General features: G+C 37.7%; 1 protein-coding gene and 1 long non-coding RNA gene across 10 annotated transcripts in view; one reads left to right on the top strand and one right to left on the bottom strand.

Moving 5' to 3' along the window:
• LINGO2 (leucine rich repeat and Ig domain containing 2) overlaps positions 1-11,358 on the top strand; it is a 1,108,249-nt gene extending 1,096,891 nt beyond the window's left edge. For 6 of the 9 annotated variants that reach the window (XM_070248727.1, XM_070248724.1, XM_070248729.1 and 3 more), the window contains one exon: positions 8,623-11,358. In XM_070248727.1, coding sequence (XP_070104828.1) covers positions 8,658-10,478 — 1,821 coding nt within the window. In that variant the 5' untranslated portion in view covers positions 8,623-8,657 and the 3' untranslated portion in view covers positions 10,479-11,358. The remainder of the gene's footprint in view (positions 1-8,622) is intronic. The other 3 variants (XM_070248731.1, XM_070248733.1, XM_070248732.1) reach the window with 1 other exon arrangement.
• Positions 11,359-12,715: 1,357 nt separating this feature from the next.
• Positions 12,716-23,587, bottom strand: LOC138920426 (uncharacterized). Its single transcript, XR_011431585.1, has 3 exons — positions 23,428-23,587; positions 14,501-14,601; positions 12,716-13,756 (listed from the first exon to the last, which is right to left on the bottom strand). It is a non-coding gene; the product is annotated as an uncharacterized lncRNA (long non-coding RNA).
• Positions 23,588-23,819: the final 232 nt, after the last annotated feature.

Raw genomic sequence — 23,819 nt, 5'->3', positions numbered from 1 at the left:
CTTGTCTTAGGTCCTTTCAGTAATGCCATCTGGGAAGGTAATAGGGCCTTAGCCAATACCATATAGAGGTGAATGTTCCTAGGGACTGTGGAATAACTACTCAACAAGCCAGAATAGAGATTTACTATCCAGATCAAGGGAACTACCAATGAGATATCCCTTGATTGTGGGTCCCGAAGAGCTCGAGAAATTGCCACATAAAAGGAATCAGTTTTAAAATCTACCAGTCCTGGAGAATACTAAATTATCTATGACCGTTCCAGTTAAATAAGAACTTTCCTGATTTCCTTACCTCTCCTGAATAAGTTACAAAGGGACAACAGAGGAAAAAAATTAAAGTGCTCTCTGACTGCATTCATGAGTCCTGCTTGTTCAATTTACTAGGTGTATGACCATTTTATACCAATTTCATTGCATGGACTCATATTAACAGCTAATTTTTGTACAAATAGAATCTCATATTATCTATATAGGCTTCAAACTAAATGATAATTGCAAGCATCTAACCAAATAACTAGAGATCAAAATGTTATCTTCAGTTATTTACAGAATTGGTAATTTGCTTATGGTTAATTGATATGTATCTACAATGGTGGGTAACTGTTTACCTACCTGCATGAGCCACTGAGTAATTTTGTCATTACATTTGTGCTTTTGTTTAAAAATATTATCTTATAATATGAAACACATTGGGTGCTCTCCAAATCTGGCTTTCATGTTGGGTTTCCATTTTCCCCTTGAATATTCTTCAAGTTTAGCCTTAATATTTAAAGTTTCAACTTCCTCTTTATCAAAAATGAGTAGAAAGGAAAAGATAAAAATACAATACTTTGGAGGGTACCTGGCGATCATGTAGAAGGATAAATTTTATTCCATAGAAAGAATCCAAATCCAATGTTTCCTGCCAGTTGGGGACGTTGGGTTTCAATCTCAAGTTTGCTTGGGTGCTTTAAAGAACCTAGGTAGCCCTGGTGAGTTTCAAGTCTTGCTCACACTAAAATTGATTTCCATTAGTTTTCAAATGTTTTGTACAACTTTCACAACTCTTCAGTATCTGATTTTGGCACAGACCAGTATTTCTAAATTTACAGTTTTAGACACCTAGAAGTTATCACCTCAGATGTATTCTGGACAACTCTATTCATTAAATCTTTTACTTTCTTTTCTTTCCCACCCTATCTCATAATCACCCACCTCTCTCCATTTGGGAAATAGCTTTACTGAAAAGGAAAAAGAAGAAACCCCACCTTATCATTAGCTACCGTGAAGGTTTAAAGAGATTTCTGTGCTATCCATTTATTGTTTTGTGCCCTTGTTCATTGCCAGTCAGAGAACGAAATTAATCATGGAATTCCCAGGCTAAGCAATTTATCATTACCTTACCATCCAACAAAGCGGCCATTTCTCTTCTAAACTTTCTTTTTGAACAACATACAACAACCATCACCTCTTTCCTTTCTTATTTGCGTTTTTTAAAATGGTGGCTGATTGAAACTCTCTATTTCTCTTTCTCCATTCGAGTAAGCTCTCCGTTTCTCCTTATCACTGAATCATCTGTTTGAGGATCTCCTTTTCCAGTATTCTCCTAGCCTGTCCTCAGAGGAGATCCATGTCTTTCTTTGGTATGCTTTCTGTCGTGATGGGTACTGCTTCAACAAACCAAACTATTATCCCACAAAAATTATAATAACAACAGCTATTATTATGTGCTAGGCATCTTACAGACGCCATCTTTAATCCTCACATTTATTCTGCCTTATTATCACAAATTAACAGAGGAGCTGATAAGAATCAAGGGAGTTATCAGCCTACCCATGTCCCACAGCTAACAAATGTCTAACCCAGAATTTCAGCCAGGTATTTCTGAGTCCAAATTTTTGCTATTTCTATTCTTCCATGTTGCTTCTTTCAGTCCACTTCCCGATGTTTTCGTTTGTGTTTCTTACATTAATAGAATGAGCTGTAAAAGAAATACCCGGCAGACAAAAAGTCTGAGTATGAAAATATCCAACTTCATACACTAAATTTAAAAGGATACTAATCATTGTGCCTGAAAGTCCCTTTGATCAGAATTAATGGAAAGGCCCTAGACAGCTCCCTACAGATTTTAGTTTCCTACTTTATTCTTAATGAAATGAAGTTCCTCTTGTCAAACCTTGGTCACAGTCGGACATTACAAGAAAGCTTTGATTGCAAGACTTCTGCTAGCAGCGAAAGCTAAATGGAGTCAGGAGTTTGCCCTTCTAGACTAAAACTGAGAAATATTTGTGATGAGAATAATAGAGCAGAACCTTCCTACACAGTTTCCAAACTACATCAAAGATCTGTGATGAGATAGGGCCCAAAATTATCTACTTCTACCCAGCTGAAAGACAGCATTAGAATGAGAGAGGTATTCCAGATCTGAAGGGAGCTGGTCTGCTGCCTGCTTGCAGAGGGTTTATCCATCCTTCTTTGTGATGATCCTTTACTTTGACTGGAACCAAATAACCAATTTTTAAGAAAAAAAATACTAGATACAATCTACCTTAATTGAGCTCCTTTCTGGTTAAGTTGCAGCCATGATTGAGTTAGATACTGTCATTTCCATGTCAGACATACCCAGAACCAGATTAAGGGATCCAAGTAATAAAATAACTTTTTCCTAAACCATCACTGAAATAAATCAGAAATGGGACGCCACTTACCTCCTTATCTAACTGGCGATATGTAGACTGAAGAAACTCTGCCAGAGAAGACTGTACTTTCCTGTGGAATTTATTTAAAAAATGTCACTCTTTACCATCAATTCAAAATAAAGTGAAAAGTATAGAGTGTGTAATAAAACTTTTATCATGAACATAGAGTCATAATTGTAGTAGAAAATACATATTCCCTACTCTATCAAAGAAATACTAAAAAGTATTTGAAGAATATTACTTTCAAGGAGTAGGAAATCATCAATCTGCCCAGGAAACCCACACGTCATGGCCCAGTGATGGACACATTTGAGGGAACCAGGAATTCCTCATCCTGTTACTGCTCTTAAGCTTGCCATCTCAGTGATTGACACCAGGTCCCATCCAGTTGACAGAGGGCTGAAAATCATCTGTGTCTCTTCCTCTCCTACACCCCTCACAGTCAATCCATAACTAAAACCTTTCTGTTCTGCTTCAAAACACCTCTGGAGCCTGTTTACCCAAGCCTACGCCTATGACCCTGATGGAGACCACTGTTATTCTGGCTTGAATGAAAGCAACAGCTTCCTGAGTTTCCAGCTTCAAGTTCTTCCCTCCTGTAAATCTATTTTTCACACTGCAGAAGGATTAATCTTCCCCAAATGTAAATCTGATCATATCAGTCTTTTGCATAAAACACTTTAATGGCCTGCCATTGCCCTCAGGATAAAGTACAAACAGCTTATTGCAGTTTGCAAGCCCTTTGTAAATCATTCGCCTAATTACCTCTTCAGCCTGTTTTCTTTGCATGTCTCTCTAAGCATTCTGGACTGCTTTAATTCTCCAATCACAGAGTGTTCTCCGTTGTTTCCATGGCTTTGCACACACTGCTTTCTTTGCCTAGAACTCACTGTATCTCTCTCCACCAAGGATGGGGGTGGTGGGAGAGTTGTAAATGGAACTATACTGTTGCAAGGCTACTAGATATTTTACCTGAAGCAATTCAATAATAACTAAGTAGATTGTGATCAATTAAAGATGTGTACTGTAATCCCTGGGGCAACAAATAAAAATAATGTAAATAAATATATAGAGAAAGTCAAAAGAAGAATTGAAATTGCAATACTAAACACTAATTAATTAAAACAGAATAAGACAAGACAGGAACAAAAAAATTCAAGCAACAAATAGCAAAATGGCCTCCCTAAATGCAATCATGTTAGTAATTATATTTGGTTTAAATAGAGCAATCTAACAAAAGGCAGAGATTGCAGAGATCATCCAACTGAATCAAAAGCAAGAACTAGCCATGTACTGTCTATAGGAGAAGCTCTTTAACTACAAAGACACAAATATGTTGAAAGTGAAAGCATGGAAAAAGAAATACCATGAAAACATGAAGCTTAAGAAAGCTAGAGTGGCTATATTAATCATTTAAAATGACTTCAAGACAAGAAGCATTACTAGAGACAAAGATGGACTCTTTCTAATGATCAAAGATTAACCTAAAACAGAGTCAAAATGAGAGGTAGAGAGACATTTATTTTGGGATCAAAGAATTGCAGTTGGAGGTACACAGAGTCAGGTAGCAACCCAAATACTGTCCCACTAGGGAATAAGAGGCAGGGGTTTTTAAAGGTAAAAAAGGGAGGTTTACATTACAAAGAATGTTAATTGAAATTGTCCGCAGAAAGGTAATCTTGGGTAAACATAATTGACTGCTAAAACTATACCTAGAAGAAGGCAGAAGTCCTTCCCTGTGGTGAGCTGCAGGTTTCTTTCAGCATTACTCAGTTCAAAAGTTCGCATTCTGCCCGATGAGGACAATGAGGACCTGCACAAGGCCCATTTCCTTAATGGCTTCCCAGCTCCATGTTAAAGCTCTTAGACATAAGTGACCCTGTTTTGTTTCACATTTCACAAGATTGATACATCAGAAATCAAACATGTACTTAATATCAGAGCTTCAAAATACACGAAACAAAAACCTACAACACTTAGGGAGATAAAGACAAATTTACATTCATAGCTGAAGAATTTTACAGACATCTCTCAGCAATTGACAGAATAACTTTTGAAAAATAAGGATTTGGAAAATCTGAACAACACAACCAACCATGTTATTCTTAATGACTTTTACAGACCACTACACCCAAAAACAGCAAATGCACGTCTTTTATTTTTTTAGATTTTATTTTTTTCCTTTTTCTCCCCAAAGCCCCCCGGTACATAGTTGTATATTCTTAGTTGTGGGTCCTTCTAGTTGTGGCATGTGGGACGCTGCCTCAGCGTGGTTTGATGAGCAGTGCCATGTCCGCGCCCAGGATTCGAACCAACGAAACACTGGGCCACCTAAATGCACATCTTTTTCAAGTGCACATGGAATGGTCACCAAGATTGATTGTATGCTGGTCTGTGAAACAATCTCGGGAGATTTCAAAAGACTGAAATTTTGCAGAATCTGTTCTCTGATCACAACACAATTAAATAGAAATTTTAAAAAACCGTAAGATTCTAGAAAAGATCTCAATACTTGGAAATAATCTAACTCAATCCTAAACCACCCATGAGTGAAAAAAGGAAGCGCACAGTAAATTAGAAAAACCTTTTGACTGAATGATTAATTTTTAAATATATATTAAAATTTGTGGAATGCAGTTAAGCAATGCATGGGGGATATTTGTAAGTTTTAAAAGCTGCTATTAGAGAAGAAGAAAAGTCCAAAATCAATGATCTATGGTTCCACCTTAAGAAGATAAAAATATTAAAAGAACAGACTGAAGCCAGATGAATCTGTACCAAACGTCTACGTATATTAGTTAAATTATTTCCATATTATACATCTCTAGAAAAAAAAGGATTCATAAGATTTGGAGGTGTTGGATATGTTTACAGCATAGATTATGGTGATGGTTTTACAGATGTATCCTTATCTCCAGACTCATGAAGTTGTATACATTAACTATGTACAGCCTTTTGTATGTCAATCCCACCTCAATAAAGTACTTTTATTTTATTTTTTTATTTTTTGCGGAAGATTACTCCTGAGCTAACATCTGCCACCAATCCTCCTCTTTTTTTTTTTTTCCCTGAGGAAGACTGGCCCTGAGTTAACACCCGTGCCCATCTTCCTCTACTTTATATATGGGATGCCTTCCACAGCATGGCTTGACAAGCAGTGTGCATGTCCGCACCCGGGATCCAAACTGGCAAACCCCGGGCTGTAGAAGTGGAACATGCGAACTTAACCACTGCACCACCAGGCCAGCCCCCTAAGGTAGTTTTTAAAAATTATAAAAAAGGCTCAAAGGGATGAAAATATTGAACTTAGATATATTTAAATTTAATATACCAATTAACCTCCTGGTTTTTATACCTGAACATCTTGAAGATTATACCAGTTTATGCTCCTTCTATCAGTTCCTTCTACCCATGTTAATTATGGGTAAAAATAATTATTGAGCTTTGTCAATCCGACAAGCAAAAATGATATACCTCTGTTATTTAATTTGCATTTCTTTGCTTACTAGTGAAGTTGGTCATATTTTTTAGTATTTAGTAGCTGTTTTTAGTTTGTATTATATTCATTGCCTAATTTTCTATTGACATTCACCTCTTTTCCTTATTGATTAATAAGAGCTGTTTATTTACTACTACTTTTAATCCATCATCTATTATACGAGTCTAATATTTTCTCCAGTTTAGCAACTGCCTTTGTGTGTGTCTGTGTATTGTTTATTTGCTTGTTCTACTATTATTTTTTAAACGTATACAAATAGACTGTTCACTTCTTGCATGATTTCTAGTTTTATTCATAGAAAATGCTTTTCACCTCTTATTATAAAATTATTGAATTTTCTTCTAGTATATTATTTGTTCTTGAATTTTAATTCTTAATTCATTTGGAACTTATTTTATTTGAGCAAGTCAAGTAGTGTGCAGCTTTTCCCACTAAATGTCTAGCCAATCATTAATATTTTTCTAACTGAATTAAAATGCCACCTTTTGCATATACTGACTTTTCAAATATATTTCAAATATAATTCCTTACTCTTTGTTTCATTGACTATATATTTTTGTTTCAGCGTTATGCTGTTTTATTATTATAGTTTTGCAACTTATGTTTAAATATCTTGTAGGGTAAGTCTGTTTTCATTACTACTATTTAATGTTTCTGATTATTCACGTATTCATAGTCTTCCAAATGAACTTCAAAATTAATTTTTCAAATCCAAAATATTATCTTTGTAATATATGTATTTACTGAGAAAGAATTAGTGTCCTTAACAATATTGGATCTTTCTATTAAAATACATAGTATATCCGTCTTTTTAGTAAGTTTCATTTTGTTTCCTCAGTGGAGCTGAATAGTTCATATTAATTTTGTGTAGTTCTTGTTAAGTTTAGTCTAAAGAAACTGATTTTTTTTTCCAGGGATGCTGTGACTGAAATCATTCTTTATAGTAATATTTTTTTAGTTTTTATATATAAAAAAATATTTTTATTTTGTAAAATATTAACTTACTTATTCTCTAATTTGTTCTAATAATTTTTCGGTTGATTTCCTTTGATTTTTAAGACACGCATTGTAATTTGATCTACAAACGATGATAGCTTTGCCACATCTTTTCCAATAATTTTAACTCTTATGTTCCTATGCAATCGATTTTGCTAGTGCTTTCTGAGTCTTTGCCTTGTTTCTACATTTTGGGGCATTTTTCTAGTGATTCACCATTGAGTTGGATCCTAATTATTTCTTTACAGACAGATTTGTTTAGATTTAGATAGATAGAGCTGTGCATGTAGACATATGTGTAAACTCTGTGATTAGAGAATTGTACTCTTATACTATTTGTTCTTTTATAATTCAGGAGTGAATATTGAAGTTTAGCAAATACCTTTTTATCTAAAAATATCATATTAAACTACTTAACCTTGTGTAAAATATAGTGTTTGTGGATGAGGCGTACTCCTGAGGGTCTCAGATTGAGAAACACAGCTCAACACACCTCCTGCTATTCAGTCGAGCAGTAAGGTCAATGTCTGCTTAACTATCAGCATTGAAACATACTCATTTCCGATCTCATTTGATAGCTATGTATTTTCAGTTTACAGGTTTGCTGGGTTTGAATTTGAATACGAAAGAATGAGAGTTCACTTGTTATCTAAAAACATTTTTTTCTTAAAATTTTGATTCTTCCCACTCTTCAACATTTACCCTAAAATCTTAAAGAAAGCCTTTTTATCATCATAGCCATTAGGGTACCTCCATTCTGCCTCATCTCTATGATAAACGCAAAGAATACAAGGAGATTTTGAGGAACTTTTTGTTTACCTCACAAAAGAAAACTCTTTCATAAATCAAAATTTACTGCATTCCAAAAGAGCTATACCTTCTAATTGAATTTTTTTTTTAAATAACAAATTTAAATATGAAGAAAAATGTCCCGACCTCTTGCATTGAATGTAACTTTATTTTGTCCTTTGAACCAAGGGGCCTGATGTTGACTAAGCTTCTGTTAGCTTCATTTTGAACAGAGGATGACATCCTAAACATGAGAGACACAGACACTGCTTCAAACTGAATATGTTTCCTCTTCATCATTGACCTCTGTTTCTGTCATTTGAGTTCAAAATAGAGCCTCTGGTGAAATGTACGCTGTTTTGGCTCCCAGTCTGTGCCAGACACTGTACTTGTCTCTTTCTAGTTGTCAGACACTGAGGAAGCTGCTATCACCATGCCCATTATCTCCATTACAACCCAGAAGACTGAAGAACAGGAAGGGAAAGCAACTTATCCAAGACAATTGGCTAATAATGGCAACTCTCAGGTTTATGCCCAGATCTGTGTGCTTCCAAATCCAGGGTCCTTTCCATTGTCCTTGCTGTCTTATTCATGTCCTTTTACTTATCTATGTCCTAACTCAACTTCTCTTCCTGCCCTCTTTTGCCCCTTCTCCTGCAGACCCGTGACCAAGGTGTAGACTAAGAAGTGGAGTCATGCTTCACACGGCCACATCATGTTGGCAGCCATTCCTGGGTCTGGCTGTGGTGTTAATCTTCATGGGATCCACCATTGGCTGCCCTGCTCGCTGCGAGTGCTCTGCCCAGAACAAATCTGTTAGCTGCCACAGAAGGCGGTTGATCGCCATCCCAGAGGGCATTCCCATTGAGACCAAAATCTTGGACCTCAGCAAGAATAGACTAAAAAGCGTCAACCCTGAAGAATTCATATCATATCCTCTGCTGGAGGAGATAGACTTGAGTGACAACATCATTGCCAATGTGGAGCCAGGAGCATTTAACAATCTCTTCAACCTGCGTTCCCTCCGCCTAAAAGGCAATCGCTTGAAGTTGGTCCCATTGGGGGTATTTACAGGGCTATCCAACCTCACCAAGCTTGACATTAGTGAGAATAAGATTGTCATTTTACTGGACTACATGTTCCAAGATCTGCATAACCTGAAGTCTCTAGAAGTGGGAGACAATGATTTGGTTTATATATCACACAGGGCCTTCAGTGGGTTGCTTAGCTTGGAGCAACTCACCCTGGAGAAATGCAACCTAACAGCAGTACCAACAGAAGCCCTCTCCCACCTCCGCAGCCTCATCAGCCTGCATCTGAAACATCTCAATATCAACAATATGCCCGTGTATGCCTTTAAAAGATTGTTCCACCTGAAACACCTAGAGATTGACTATTGGCCTTTACTGGATATGATGCCTGCCAATAGCCTATATGGTCTCAACCTCACATCCCTCTCGATCACCAATACCAACCTGTCTACTGTACCCTTCCTTGCCTTTAAACACCTGGTATATCTGACCCACCTTAACCTCTCCTACAATCCCATCAGCACTATTGAAGCAGGCATGTTCTCTGACCTGATCCGCCTTCAGGAGCTTCATATAGTGGGGGCCCAACTCCGCACCATTGAGCCTCACTCCTTCCAAGGGCTCCGCTTCCTTCGTGTGCTCAATGTGTCTCAGAACCTACTGGAAACTTTGGAAGAGAATGTCTTCTCCTCCCCTAGGGCTTTGGAGGTCCTGAGTATTAATAACAACCCTCTGGCCTGTGACTGCCGTCTCCTCTGGATCCTGCAGCGGCATCCCACTCTGCAGTTTGGCGGCCAGCAGCCCATGTGTGCTGGCCCAGACACCATTCGTGAGAGGTCATTCAAGGATTTCCATAGCACTGCCCTTTCTTTTTACTTTACCTGCAAAAAACCCAAAATCCGTGACAAGAAGTTGCAGCATCTGCTAGTGGATGAAGGGCAGACGGTCCAGTTAGAATGCAGCGCTGATGGAGACCCTCAGCCTGTGATTTCCTGGGTGACCCCTCGAAGGCGTTTTATCACCACCAAGTCCAATGGAAGAGCCACTGTCTTGGGCGATGGCACCTTGGAAATCCGCTTTGCCCAGGATCAAGACAGTGGGATGTATGTTTGCATTGCTAGCAACGCTGCTGGGAATGACACCTTCACAGCCTCCTTAACTGTGAAAGGATTCGCTTCAGACCGCTTCCTTTATGCGAACAGGACCCCAATGTACATGACCGACTCCAATGACACCATTTCCAATGGCACCAATGCCAATACTTTTTCCCTGGACCTTAAAACAATACTAGTGTCTACAGCCATGGGCTGTTTCACATTCCTGGGAGTGGTTTTATTTTGTTTTCTCCTCCTTTTTGTGTGGAGCCGAGGGAAAGGCAAGCACAAAAACAGCATTGACCTTGAGTATGTGCCCCGAAAAAACAATGGTGCTGTTGTGGAAGGGGAGGTGGCTGGACCCAGGAGGTTCAACATGAAAATGATTTGAGGGTCTACCACTCACACTATTGTTTCTGTGTCATTGTTGGTAACCAGTAAGACAGCCTGGCACAGTAAATTCCTAGATTAAAAGGCAGCTTAGTGCAGCTGCCCCTGTGTCAAAGCAGGGTCCATGGAAGCAGGAGGACTTCTTATGGAAACTCTCCACCGAGAGGCAGGCAGGCACGTGTCAGAGCCCTTCACACAGTGGGATACTAATTGTTTGCATTGCAAATATTGGCATTCTGGGGATCTCAGTAATGACCTGAACCTTTGACTCATGCTCATGGACAGTTATTCAACATTTTCTACCACTGCAAAAACAAAAGAAAAAATAAAAAGGAAGAACCTACAATGTAGGATTTACATATTAAAAAGACACATTTGTCTAAAACATATTCTACAGAAAAATTTGTATCTATGATTATCATTTGTTAAAGCCTTGCATCATACCATATTGTTGGTTCAACACCACAAAGAAATTAATATATTCTTTACTCTTCTTTTTTTTTTGAAACATATATGCTGTATATGTTTTAAAGCAATATGAATGAGAGGTTATGCTTTTAGTTACTCTCCACTATAGATCCATGTGTGATTTCACCTTCCTTTACATGCAGATAACCCTGAGACTAGATCCCTGGAGTTATGGGCAGAGATGTGTTGAAAGTTGCATTTGTCCGATGTAGGATGCCGAGAAAACAGGACCCAAGGCAAAACTGCTCAACTGTGTTAACTTCTGTTACTATAAATAAAGGCATGTGCCTAGTTTTGATACAGAATGGAATATTTTTTATACTTGTAATATCACACTGGACCAGTTTACTGTAACAAAGCCCTCGGTTTCTCCAGAAGGTGGCGCACCACTAGTTATACCTGTAAAATGCAAGGTAGGTGTTAATGATGAAAACAGTCCATTTAACCACAACTTGGTTTTACTTTCATCCGTTGCTACTAATGGGTTAATAAAAAATGGAAGAGGATGTAATCGTTACATATGCTCATAGGGTTATATTCACCTCGTAGCCGAGATCAAGAACTCAGATTTTTAAAAGCTCTCTGGATAAGGAGTTTCTCTCAGATACCACCACAAACCAGGGCGATCCGTACACACATGATGTTAATCCAACTACAGATCTGTGTAGAAAGTGGTAGCCGTCTGAAGGCTGGACTGCTCCCACTCAATGGAAACACCCGGCTCCTGCTGCTCTGATGTTGTCTATTTAAATACTATCCGCACAGTGTTACCTTGAATGGGCAGTTTCGGGGTTTCTCCCTGCTTCCTTACCAAGTAGATATTGGTTTTTATTTTGAAAATTATCTTGTGCAGAAAAGAGGAATCTGTCTTGTTTTTAAAGAAGTGAGGAGAAACAAGGAGGATTAAAAAGCACTTACTGATTTTTTTTCTCTACGGAGGAAAGCTGAGATTACACCCCTATAAATATGTTAAATTGTGCTGACACATTTACTCCTCTGACCCAAGGGTATTTGCCCAATTTAGTTTGTATTAATGATTGTTACTCAAAGTTAAAACATTATAGTTTTTTAAAAGATGGCATCATGCCATTACCATCAACGATCTGGTTCAAATGAGACAAAATTCCATTTGGCCAAATTCCATTCCATTTGTTGAGTGAATGGCTTTCAAAGCATTTATTTGTATGATCTGAGAAAGAATTGACTATGGAGTGTATTCATGAAGTGTGATATATTTAAGCAGCATAGGTCAGATGTGAAATTTCTACACTTTACACATTTTGAGAGGGACCGGAAAATGAGCCCGCTTTTGGAGAGCATGTAAGATGGAGCAGAAGGTCTCCTGGGTCTGTTTTTGACATATCAGATTGGGGGTTTAACTTTCCAAAAGCTGGCTTCTTTTTTCAGTATTTGAAATTTTGAGGAACTTCAGTAAAATTAAATTGAGCCTAATAAAAAAGTGACAGTTCCAGAAACTGTTTTGCCTATCAGGCAATCGCACAGTTACGCCCATTTCTCCCTTAACAAAGGGTGAAAAATGAGACAGAAAGATTGAAGAATTGCCTGTTTGAGTCATTTTTCATTTGACTTTCCTAGTGATTATCATAGATCTTTGAGAAATTCATTTCCTACTTGTGGCAATTACCTTGTTTATATCTAACAATACAAATCAAGATCTGCTGTAAATTTTATCACATTTCCAACTTGTGTACAAATGGAATGGGGTCTTCCAAATTTAAAAAAGAACACAAAGTGGAGAGAGACTCTTGCAAAAGTTAATAGAAAATACTTTATTTTGTAACATTTTGTGGAGGACTTCACTAATTGTCCAAGATAAACAACAACAAAAATAAGAGAGACAGCAATTAATAAAAGGGCTTTGTGATTCTAACTGCTATTTTCTGTGAAAATAAAAATTCACCAGAAACATCTTAGTCAAATGAAAGTGGATTAAAGTTAACCCATCCATGAAAAGATTTAGTTAAAAGATTTAGTTATTATTCCATTGGAAGAGAAAGATTGCATTTCCATACTCTGATCCGTGGAACAACAGGTGTTTAAAATATTAATAAGCATTCTTCCAAAAAAGAGTCCCATAGACAAATAAGTTGGGAAAATGCTGCATTCTGTAACCACCTCTTGGAGATTCAAAATCCATATGAGCCTAATAAATCTGCTGAAAAGTCCTGTAAACAAGAATTCAGCTTAATATTATTTACCCTGAGATTTCTCTAATTTAGTTGAGCCTGAAGCACTTCTTTTTATGATGTAACTGTTAACACCTTGAAAAAGTAGACTTCCATAGAACCCAGTTTGGTCAACACTAGACTAAAGTAGTACTCTTCAGAAGTGTTTCTAAACCCAGTGTTCCTAATAAGAGTAAAATTACTATTTGAATTGGTCCCCAACAGATTGCAAAATATACACCACCTGCATAAGTGATCTGATCATAAAAATATATTGGCCAGATATCGCTAGGAGACTACTACTTTCTCCCGAAGCATCATAGTAATGGACTTACAGTTAATTGAATGGCCACTTAATTTTCTACATTCTCACTATTGGTACAGATCTTAGGTTCCTTTTTACGTCTACAAAGCTCTGATCTTGGGTTCCATTGACTGTAGTTCTGGGGCTCTCGTACTGAGTTTCACAAAGGGAATTTTCCCTTATGGCTTCAGATTACTTCTTGCTTAGATCATCCTAGACCATGGTAGAGAACAACAGCTCCGAGCAACACATGGGCCAAAGTTTCCCTTTAGCAGTCATCTCTGAGTCATCTTCTTCCCAGAGGATTTTTCTCAAAGTATCCTAAGAAGAAATGCAGTTGGTTTGGCTCAGCATTTAGTTCTGGGTTGACCAGTTCTCTGAATATGTGCATTAAGCATTTTCAGAAAAGTATTTTCTCTCTAGGTATTAAATCTCTTGAAGCAAAAATTCCCTGACTAGAGCCCTAATAGTCTGAGAGACTTGATCCAGGTCCCCAAATGTCTGATATACCTGTTATTAGAGTATGGCAACTCACCAAATGATTTGGCCTAATGTGTTCCTGGCAAGGGAGTTCTACTTTTCCAAATTCTCATATTACTCACTTTGTTTAACCTCTTTCCATTTTCATTGCACTTATAATTATAAGCCTTTCAAATATTCTCAAAGTTTGAAAATGTAAACAAGAATTGCCAAGACTTGGGCGTCCTAGTTCCTGAGGACATTTGTCAGAACTCTGGTTTTGCTCAAGTTTCTCAGAAACTTTGCTTGTCACCAACAACATCACAGTAGCACAAAGGCATTCAGGATTTGCCCTACAATGTTGAAGGTGGATTCGTATTTCATTATTCTGTCAAATATTCTGCTCTCCTCAGTTCTCAGAGCAGCCCGGAAGTTACAGTCTTCTATGACTTTTTTTTAAAAGATTATTTAAATCTCATCTACATTGAAGCTTGACTTTTGTCATTTTCCATGACGCAAGTAGGAACAAATACATATTAGAAACTGCAAAAGAGAGGATGTGATCTCGAAGGAACATTGAGTAGAGCCCCATGTAATTTAACTTACCCTTCCAGGTCTCCCTTCATCTCTATGTCAAGACATTTGTTCTAACTTCAGGGACTGTGCTCAGAAGCTGTTCAACAACATGGAATATGTCTTGAGGCTTTCTAGGAAAGAAAAAATTCATCATTTTCAGCTTAGAAAGCTACGGCTTGACAGAAAGATACATCAAGGGTTTAAAGAAAGGTTGCAGAGTGAATCTTGGATCCATTTTAATCCTATTTCCAAAACTTAATTTTATAGTTATTATCTTCTAACTGAAGAAGTATCAAAGATTATGGTCTTCTTTAACTTTCATCTGTGTCTTTTTTATCCCTATTCCTTATGTCCTGGTCACCTTTATAGCTCACATGAGCTATTCCAAATAGATTCTGTGGTTTTTGAACCTAGTAACAAAACCTGTAAGCCAAAGCTAGTCATTCTATTCAGTCCTTAGGTAAAGATTTATCATCTTTATTACTGGTATTAGGTCCTAGAAACATGCCTCATTAGGCTAGTGCATCATGTACGTGGTTATTTCCATTGACTTTCCACCACTGGCTTTGGGAGCTTCATCCTTTCTGCTAAAATTCTTCATATTTTCTGATTGAGGAGCTTGGGAGTTATTCAGCCTTTGTGTGTGGAAAGCCTTAAGGAATGAAATCCTATCTCACTTGAAGATTTCAGAATTGTATGCTCTGGTGAGGGAACAGCGGGTGTTTCCTGGTAGTTTGGCAAACACTTGACATGAATCTCTCAGTTGTTCTCCCGTTAATTCCTTCAAAAGCCATTCCCAAGAGAGCCTGCTCATTCTCACTCCAGGACAAGTAGGACCCCAGGGAAGGGAGAGCTTCACCACCTAGGTCCACACGCTCGAATGATGGTTGATTAGCCATGATATTTAGCGGTGTTACCTAACAAAACTGGGTCCAGGCTTCAGTCTAGACTTGCAAGATTTAGCCAAGTAAACTATGTTTTAAGTCAACAATTAATGGCAGGTTTTCAAATCTGAAGTTGGTTTGTCTGTTTCAGGAGCAGTAAATGTAGCTGCATATTTTCTCAAAAAATGTTAGAGAATGAAAACTGCTTATTTTGTGGGAGCTTTTCAACAGATTGCCTAGGATAAAATGTTTGCGTCAAAAAGAAAAAGAAAAAGACATGATTAAGGAGTTTGTAAAAGGTTTATTTTTCTAAAACAGACCTGGAGCTGATGTTCCCCTTTCAAAATATGAGAATCTCTTCAAGAAAACCTTGCATGTGCCCCAGACTGCCCTTCTGCAGCTTGCCAAGGTCCTTAATCCTCTTCTCCCTCCCCGCACCGCATCTCCCTGGAGAACATCCTGAACAGGAAGCAGGAAGAGACCCAGGACAACAGACTCCCCTGAGAGAGCCCACAGAGAGAGGAAAGCTTTGGTATTCCCTCACACTCCTGCCTCCTTTCCTGAGCCCACAATCGAAATGATCCCTCATTCTCCAGCTCTGCCTTACTCACCGATGTCACCTCCTAGCTGCTGTCATACCTCATCAATGAAGGCTCTCTCCAGGGATTAGTCTTTTTTCATTGGTACTCAGAAATTCTTGGGTAATTGTTAAACTGGAAATTGCTTTTTAAAAAAAACACCTTCCAGCCTATCTCACATAACACTTTAAACGTTAAGACTTCCCGTTCACAGAATCACAAGCTGACAGCAATCTGCAGGTTGAGTGATTCTGATTTTTTCTCTCTCTCTCTTCTGGAAGCAGGTGGGTTGATATAATACCAGCCTTAAATAGAAGCTTTATTTATAGCCTTAGCAGAATGAGAAAGGAGCTGGCTTAATCAAGAGAGTACTGCATATTTTAAGGGAGGCTTTACCTTTAATATGCAAAATAGCCATTAGAAGACAACAAAAATGCAAATTTATAGTCTACTAAATTGGTTAACTATATTAATTCCAATAAGCTTCAAAGATATCTTTCCATACTGAAAATGGGTCTGAGTCAAAGATTTTTTGCCTGTTTCTACAAAAAAAAGGCAGAAATTTGGTTGCCATGTTAACTTTTTTCATTTTCTTGCACACTTCCTATTCGAAATTGCTTTAATATCTTCAACCTCCACTGTAATATAATCAATACACTCTACAATACCACATACTCAACAAATAATGATTAAGCAGGAGATTAATTCAGACTTGCAAAAAAAATTCTCCCAGTCTTTACAACAATGTGTGTCCAGCCACACAGTGATTCATATCCATATCTATGTGATGACAAGAAATACGAATTGAGACATGAACAAACTTTGTTTAGAGGCTATTTAGAAGAAAACACTCTGTTTTCCTAAGGTTATAAAATCTGGTGTACCACACACACGTGGGTTGTTTGATATGCAAGTCAATTGTCTTATATCTTTTCCATATGGTATGGAATGCCCCAAATCATAATTAATTAAAAAGCTATTGTTTATATATACATATATAAATATGTGGGGTAAGGTGGTTTGTTTTTTTATGTGTTTAAAATGTAACTTTTAAAAGTTGTTAACCTTGAGCAGAAGGTGAAAAAAAGAAATAGAATGTGTGTCTATGTTTTTCTTTAATGTCTTTTATGAAAATCTTATTCTGGGAATATCCCATGATTGGAAGCTACTAAGCAACGACCTACAAAACTTTTTTAAAATGCCTGATAACTTGTTTCTATTCAAAAAATTAGCGCTAATGACAAAAGTATCTTGATTTAGGTTTGTATCTCACTATTATTGATTTATTGTTGTGGGCATGTTCTTTTCAACATGTAAAAACAAGTTAACTTATTTTCTTAACATGTAAAATTAGTTAAGAGGATGTGTTTTCCTTACTGATGTAAAGGGCTTAAGCATCTGGCATCTCAGTTAAATCCAGTGGGGTATTCTTAAGAAAGGAAATGTAATAAAAGACAATTGGAGTCATATATCAGAAAATATTTCCTTATGGAAAGAGGTAGGTTATATGAGCCCTACGGGGAACATGAGGTTGCTTAAATATCTTTAACACTGTTATTAGATCAAATAATCTACAAATAACCTCCAGTCAGAGAAGAAGCAGGTCCAGTGGAATTTGATTCTAACTCCAGGGTGGGTGGAGACCACTCAGAGGAATCAGAAGCTAGGCTATCATGTTCTTCCAAAATTACCAAGGGCCATGGTCTGACTTGTGAAGATCTAGGTCGTATCAACCACACTATAAAGATATTCTACTTTAGTAAAGATAAATCCTGTATCACTTGCAAAATTATGTCGAACTCATTTGACTTGCTTACATGAGCAAGTAATAGATATGACTTTCGGCATGAAATATATTTGAGCAAGAACTGAAGCATTCAGCAAGGCATATATACAACAACATCTTCTATCAAGGATTCAAGACATCGTGTAAGATAGGAAGGCACAAAAATTAAAAAGAGAAAATCTTTTCTCTCATCTTCAGACAAATTGGTAACAAGAGGAAGAGAAGGTTGTCTAGTGTTAAACAAGAAAAGAATGGAAAATGTGCAAACTGCTCTTGTGCAATCTTTCTGCTGAGAATGGAGGTACTCTCTCCTCATTTTTGGGACCTGATGGAACGAGCTTTAGGGAGATGTGCTCAGGGAGCTGTCATTTTACGGTATCATCTTCACCCCCTGTAACTTGTTAGCTGTCTTCCAGTGAAGAGGGAATAAGTGGAGGGAGAAGCTCAAAGCTGACAGGAATGGTACCTGGAAGTCGTATTGATAAATGACAAGAAAGCCGGGGATTCACCTCCAGGCACAGCAAATACTCAAGTTCTGAGACTGCTAGCAGGAAATTCACAAAAGGCCCCTTTGCTATTCCTTAATTGCAAAATGAAGAGCTTGCCGTCACAGAGGGATTGCCTTCTCCTTGAAGATTTTCTTGTAATGCCAGAGCTGCTTGGGTAAGAGTCACACCTCTAATAGCAGGCTTTCATTTTATATTACTAAACTAGCATGACTAAAACAAAGATTTTTCATGAACACGGTTTTGAATGTGTTGGGTACATACCTCTGCCAATGAATAAATCCCAAGTTAGGTTATCCGGTAAATTCACTGATCAGGGAGAAGATGGGCCCAATACTTTGACTTGTACTTAACACAATAGGAAGAAGCTCATACAATAAAGTCAAATTTTTAAATGAAAGCTAAACATACTTTTATCTCAGCAGCCTGGCTTCTGCCTTTGTACTTAGAAAGACATTCCGGCCATGTGCTGCTTCATAAATTTAGAAACTCATCATACTTTTGTGTTTTTGGAGGGTTTTGGGGTTTGTTTTTTCCCCTTATTTGCCTCAGTCATGAGCATACTGCTCCAACTATCTGGCTGCTAATGTTTCTGTGTCATTTGGTATAGTCGAAATGAAAGTTAGGAGTTCCGACCTACTCCCTTTAAGGCAGTTAAGTTTATGATACAACCCAATATTCTTTTCCTAATTACCTCATTGTCAGACCTAAAACCCAGGATGTGAAAATTAATGTGGAATAAGGCTAAGTTAAGAAAGAAATTGAGCAACCTTAATGGGATTCCTGAAGGGAAATTTAGCTAAGAATTCTGCCACTGATTGGTGGAAAAGCTGAAAACCCTGGCGGCTAGGGCTTGTCGCTCTGGTGCCTTTCTTCAACTCGTATAAACAACTAAATGCAAAAATTAGGACCGTCTATCAAAAAATTTGGATTGAGAAGGAAATCCCTTGGTACAGCTATGCAGGCATTGTTTCATTCCATAATACTCTCAACTGGGTAAATCAAAATGTTGGGACATGTCAAATCTCTCTAAATATTCTTCTCTCTAAATGTACAAATGCCAGATATACACACACATACATATACACATGCATACATGCATACAGACGTACATATTACTAAGAACCATCTGGAGAAAGATAAGGAAAAAGAAAAGGCAGTTGGAAAATATGTGGCTTACCTGAGGATTCTCACTCTTCTGTTTGGCCTCTAACAAGAAAAACTAAGAACAGAACATAGTCACTAAGGAGTCAGGGTCCAAGAGATGAAAGACCAAGGAGAGTCTCCACAAAAAGCAACATACTACTAAACATGTTACCTCTTTACTTGAAAGACCTAAATCTTATATATGACTGCAAAAGTTAGGTCTAAATTGAATATATTGAATAATTTTGTTCATTGTCACATTGGGAGATAAATCTATTTGCCAGATCCCACTCTAAGACAAAGGTAACATTTATATGAGCCTTTTCTAACGGCAGCATCACTAGTCATTTTATTCCTAAGCACAAGAAATCAAGCACGCTAGTACCATAGCACAGAGGCAATTCACTACATTTAATCTGTTCCTTTAGCCACGGGCTATTAGCTGGATATACAAAAAACTAATAGGTTACATCTATTATGTACATTCAGGGCTCTCACGAAAGTTAGATAAACACTTCTTTAAACACACACACAAATCCATACTATGGTGTCTAGAGCTTCTTTAAGCTTCACTGTGTATCAGTTCAAACATCTCACTGGGAATTAATTCACTGAACACAGAACAAATGTACCACGCAAAGAGATTACCAAGTCAGTTCCACCATCTTGATTTACATTAGAGCTTCTATTTTAGCAACACCTGGAGAATCCGCTTGCCTCTACATCAGTGATCTCAAGAGCCTTCCACGGCCCTGAATAAGAAATTTGCTGGTATTAACCCAGGGCTGGTTTCAACACATGGCTACTGTGTTCTGACCTGAGTCTTCTGGAGTGAAAAAATGGGTTCACGGAAACGGAAAGTCACTGAAAAGTGTACCCTGGCTGGTGAGTCAAGAGAAGAGTGGTTCATTGTCTTAGTTCAAGGTATCTTCAAAACAGCGACTGATAAGAACAGGAGAGCACCAGATTTTCAAGTGAATGACAATGAGAAAATAGGTAGATATACAAGGGAATCTCATCTGAAGGAAAATGGATGGTGTTTATGTATGGGGCACTGCCTCTAATACTGATCTTCATAGCTTGGGTTCTAAATCAATAAGTACACAAATTCTATATCAAAAATCGCTTTAAATGTCTATGTATTTATATCCTTTTAAACGCTGCCAGTATAAGCTCAAATACATGCCCACAGAAAATTAAGGAATCTACTTAACTCTTTGCTTCTTATCCTTGATTAGAAACTGGAAATCAGATTTCTCCAGCTTTTGTTTTAAAATACTTAAAAAATTTAATTTTCCGTTATCCAAGCACAATCTCCTTTCATTTTTTCACTCATTCATTCAACTATTTAATCATGCAAGATCTACTGAGTATCCATTATCATAATTAATTTAATTTAATTTAACAGCACATCAATAAATAAAGTTGTTATCAAATTGTGGTCCACACTTGAATCCTGCATTTCTCCACATTAACTTCTTTGGCTTCCTTGTTGATCACAACCTGTTATTCATTCTGTCATCCAAATTATGTGGTTTAGAGATGGGCCTTAGTGTCCAACTGGCCAGGCATTAATCTGGCTTTAAGGACCTACCTGCTTTAATGATTCACTCTCAGGGAGTCAGAATAGTTAAGTACTAAAAAGACAAGGATCTGGAGGAAGAGTTTCCAGGGCTCTGTCACTGGGTTCATGTTTCTTTATGGACAAGCTACTTAACATCTCTGCATCCCCATCTCTCAAAATGACCATAACACTACCTACCTCACAAGGCTGCTGTGAGGCTTACCATGAAAGCATGAGGGAATGGTATGTAGAACTGGGGGCCTATTACAAAGGTGCTACAGGATTTACAGTGGCTGGACAAAGTCATTGAGTATGAGGCCCTCTTCCCCTGGGCGTGCCAGGTCTGCCAGGATATGTCTACTCCTGTTTACAACAAGAATCTAAAATGGCATTGACCATCAGTTGGCCTGGTTTATCTTTAACATGACCTCTATACAACCTCTACAAGATTCATCGCAAACCCCCCTCTCTTTGAAAGATGCTGGCTTGGAAAAATTATTAAACTAATTTTAACAAAGGATAATAAAATGATTCACTTCCAGGTGCTGGGGGTGGGGGAACAATTATTTATTTCAATATGAAACAAGAGTTTGAATGGATATCTTCAAGGGGATGCATTTTATTGGAGAAATTTATTGCCCAGGGCTTTCTGTTGTTTTCAGTCTGACTCCCCAGCTTTCTGTACCATGGTTTTAACACACATTTCCTTTTCCCTTTTATTGGAAGGGAAGCTATAATCCTCCTCATTTCATGACGATTCTTTTCATGCAGTCTATTTTGCTCAAAGGACAAATTTTTTTCAACAACTATTGTAATTATTTTCTTAGAGGGCCATTTTTAATTGCCATATTGTTTAGCTAAGCCCTATTGTCTTAGTGTCCTTCAAAACTGTCAGTTGCTTTAAAATACAGGGGTGGGAGGGGGGAGCTGATAAGCACATTGTTGTAATTGATTTGTATGTTTGAATTGTCTTATCAGAAAACAAGGTTATGAATTTCATCTGTTGAGACAAAAATAAAATACTTTCCTAAAAAAAATTGTATTTGGTTTTTGGATGTTCTAAAACAGCATTTATTCTTCTCTTATTTTGTTAATGTTTCATTAATAGTGTTGCATTATTCATCATATATTATAATAGAAGCTTAGCCTTCTACATTGATTGGTATAACGCAATTCTTTATTATATGTACTCGGGAAACCGAAAATAAAATTGTTCAAGATTCAGAATTGAAAGGAATCAAGAAGAGCCCATTCTGAGGGATCCGCAATTCAAGGCTGACTGTGGAATTACATAAGACAGATGAGTGTGAAGAAATAGCCCTTCCAAGGTATATGGTAGCATGACCTCTTTTTTTTTCCCCAGCAGAAAATGTCACTGCAAGTAATGAGAAATGACCAAGAGATGTTATTTCTGTCAGTCAGGAAACTTTAAGAAATGAGATGAAAGTAATTGAGCCTAACTTAAGGAAAAAAATTTCTGGGCCACGATTCTGCCATAGTAATTTAGAGGAACTTTACCCAAAAAAAAGTCATTGCTATCTTAGCTCAGGCTGCAATAACAAAATACCATAGACTGGGTTGGTTAAATGACGAAAAATCATTTCTCACAGTTTTGGAGGCTGGAAAGTCCAGGATCATTGAGGCCAGCATGGTTAGCGTCTGGTGAGAACTCTCTCTTTGGGTTGCAGACAGCTGCTTTCTCAATGTGTCCTCATATAGCCTTTCCCTGGTGCATACACATCGGAGATGGAGAAATCTCTTTCTCTCTCTCTTTTTAAAAGGCCCACCAAGGGGCCTTATAAAGCCACCCAGGTCCTATCAGATTATGACCCTACCCTTATGACCTCATTTAACCTTATTTTCCTCCTAAAAGCTCTATCTCCAAATAGTACCACATAGGGGATTAGAGTTTTAACATATGAATTTGGGGGATGGACACAATTCCGTCCATAGCAGTTGGTTTCTACACATTCATCAAAGTCCTACATCATCTTTATTCACCATGAGCGTGAGAGACAGTATATGATATTAGGAAAGCAAATTACAAAAGTGGATATAAACAAGTAAAGACGCAATGAAAAAGGATTTCAACAACCTGCAAAGATTCCTTTCCTTGTTTCACTTACTTTACCACTCCCTGACTCTTCAAGACTCTGGCCTAGTTGTCACTAATTTTCTGTAATGGCATGACTTTTCATTCTCTCTCACCAAAGGCCTTAAAGGGCTGTGTCTTCTGATTTCTCACAACCCATCTCTGAATTTATATCCTTTCTCAAAAAAATCTTAACTTTTTAAATTTCTTTCTCTCTTGCTCAATGTCATTAATTAACTTCCTTTTGGAATACCCACCCCTCATCTGATGCTCCTCTCAAACACTTCAAGTTCTCTTTTGACTGTGACCTCCTCCCCACCCACTAAAGAAAGCTCTATACAGAGTCTATTTCAGGGGAAAAGCTACGTCAGTATTCTCCTCATGCTTCAAAATTTACTCACATCCAGGTCAGCAGCACCATTTTCATTAGCAGACTGGTTCACCCATGTGAGCAAAGCAATGGGCTCCTTGCTTATCCTCCATAGTTATTTTTGGTGGGAAAGTTAATTGGAGCGCTCTTGTCTTAGCCAGCACCACAGCATTGGCTGAGACCATTTGCTTGACCTGAAGAGTCCTGGTGAATAAAATGTGGAAACCAAAACTCTCTGTTTGAAGAAGATAACTGCCTAAATTAAAACTTGCTCAAGATGCCCACAAGTTCCCCTGTGGCTGTTCCTACTGGGTTTGCAGATAGCACAGAACCAGGGGGCCAGGCTCAGTGTGATAAGCTAACATTCGTCCAGTATACTCATGTTCTGTGAGGTTCCCAGTGAACCAAAATGCTGTGTCAGAG

Source organism: Equus caballus, chromosome 23 (genome assembly GCF_041296265.1).
Source record: "Equus caballus isolate H_3958 breed thoroughbred chromosome 23, TB-T2T, whole genome shotgun sequence".
Taxonomy (NCBI): Eukaryota; Metazoa; Chordata; class Mammalia; order Perissodactyla; family Equidae; genus Equus; species Equus caballus.
Note: the sequence above shows the minus strand (reverse complement) of the source record. Positions and strands in the feature narration are given on the sequence as shown.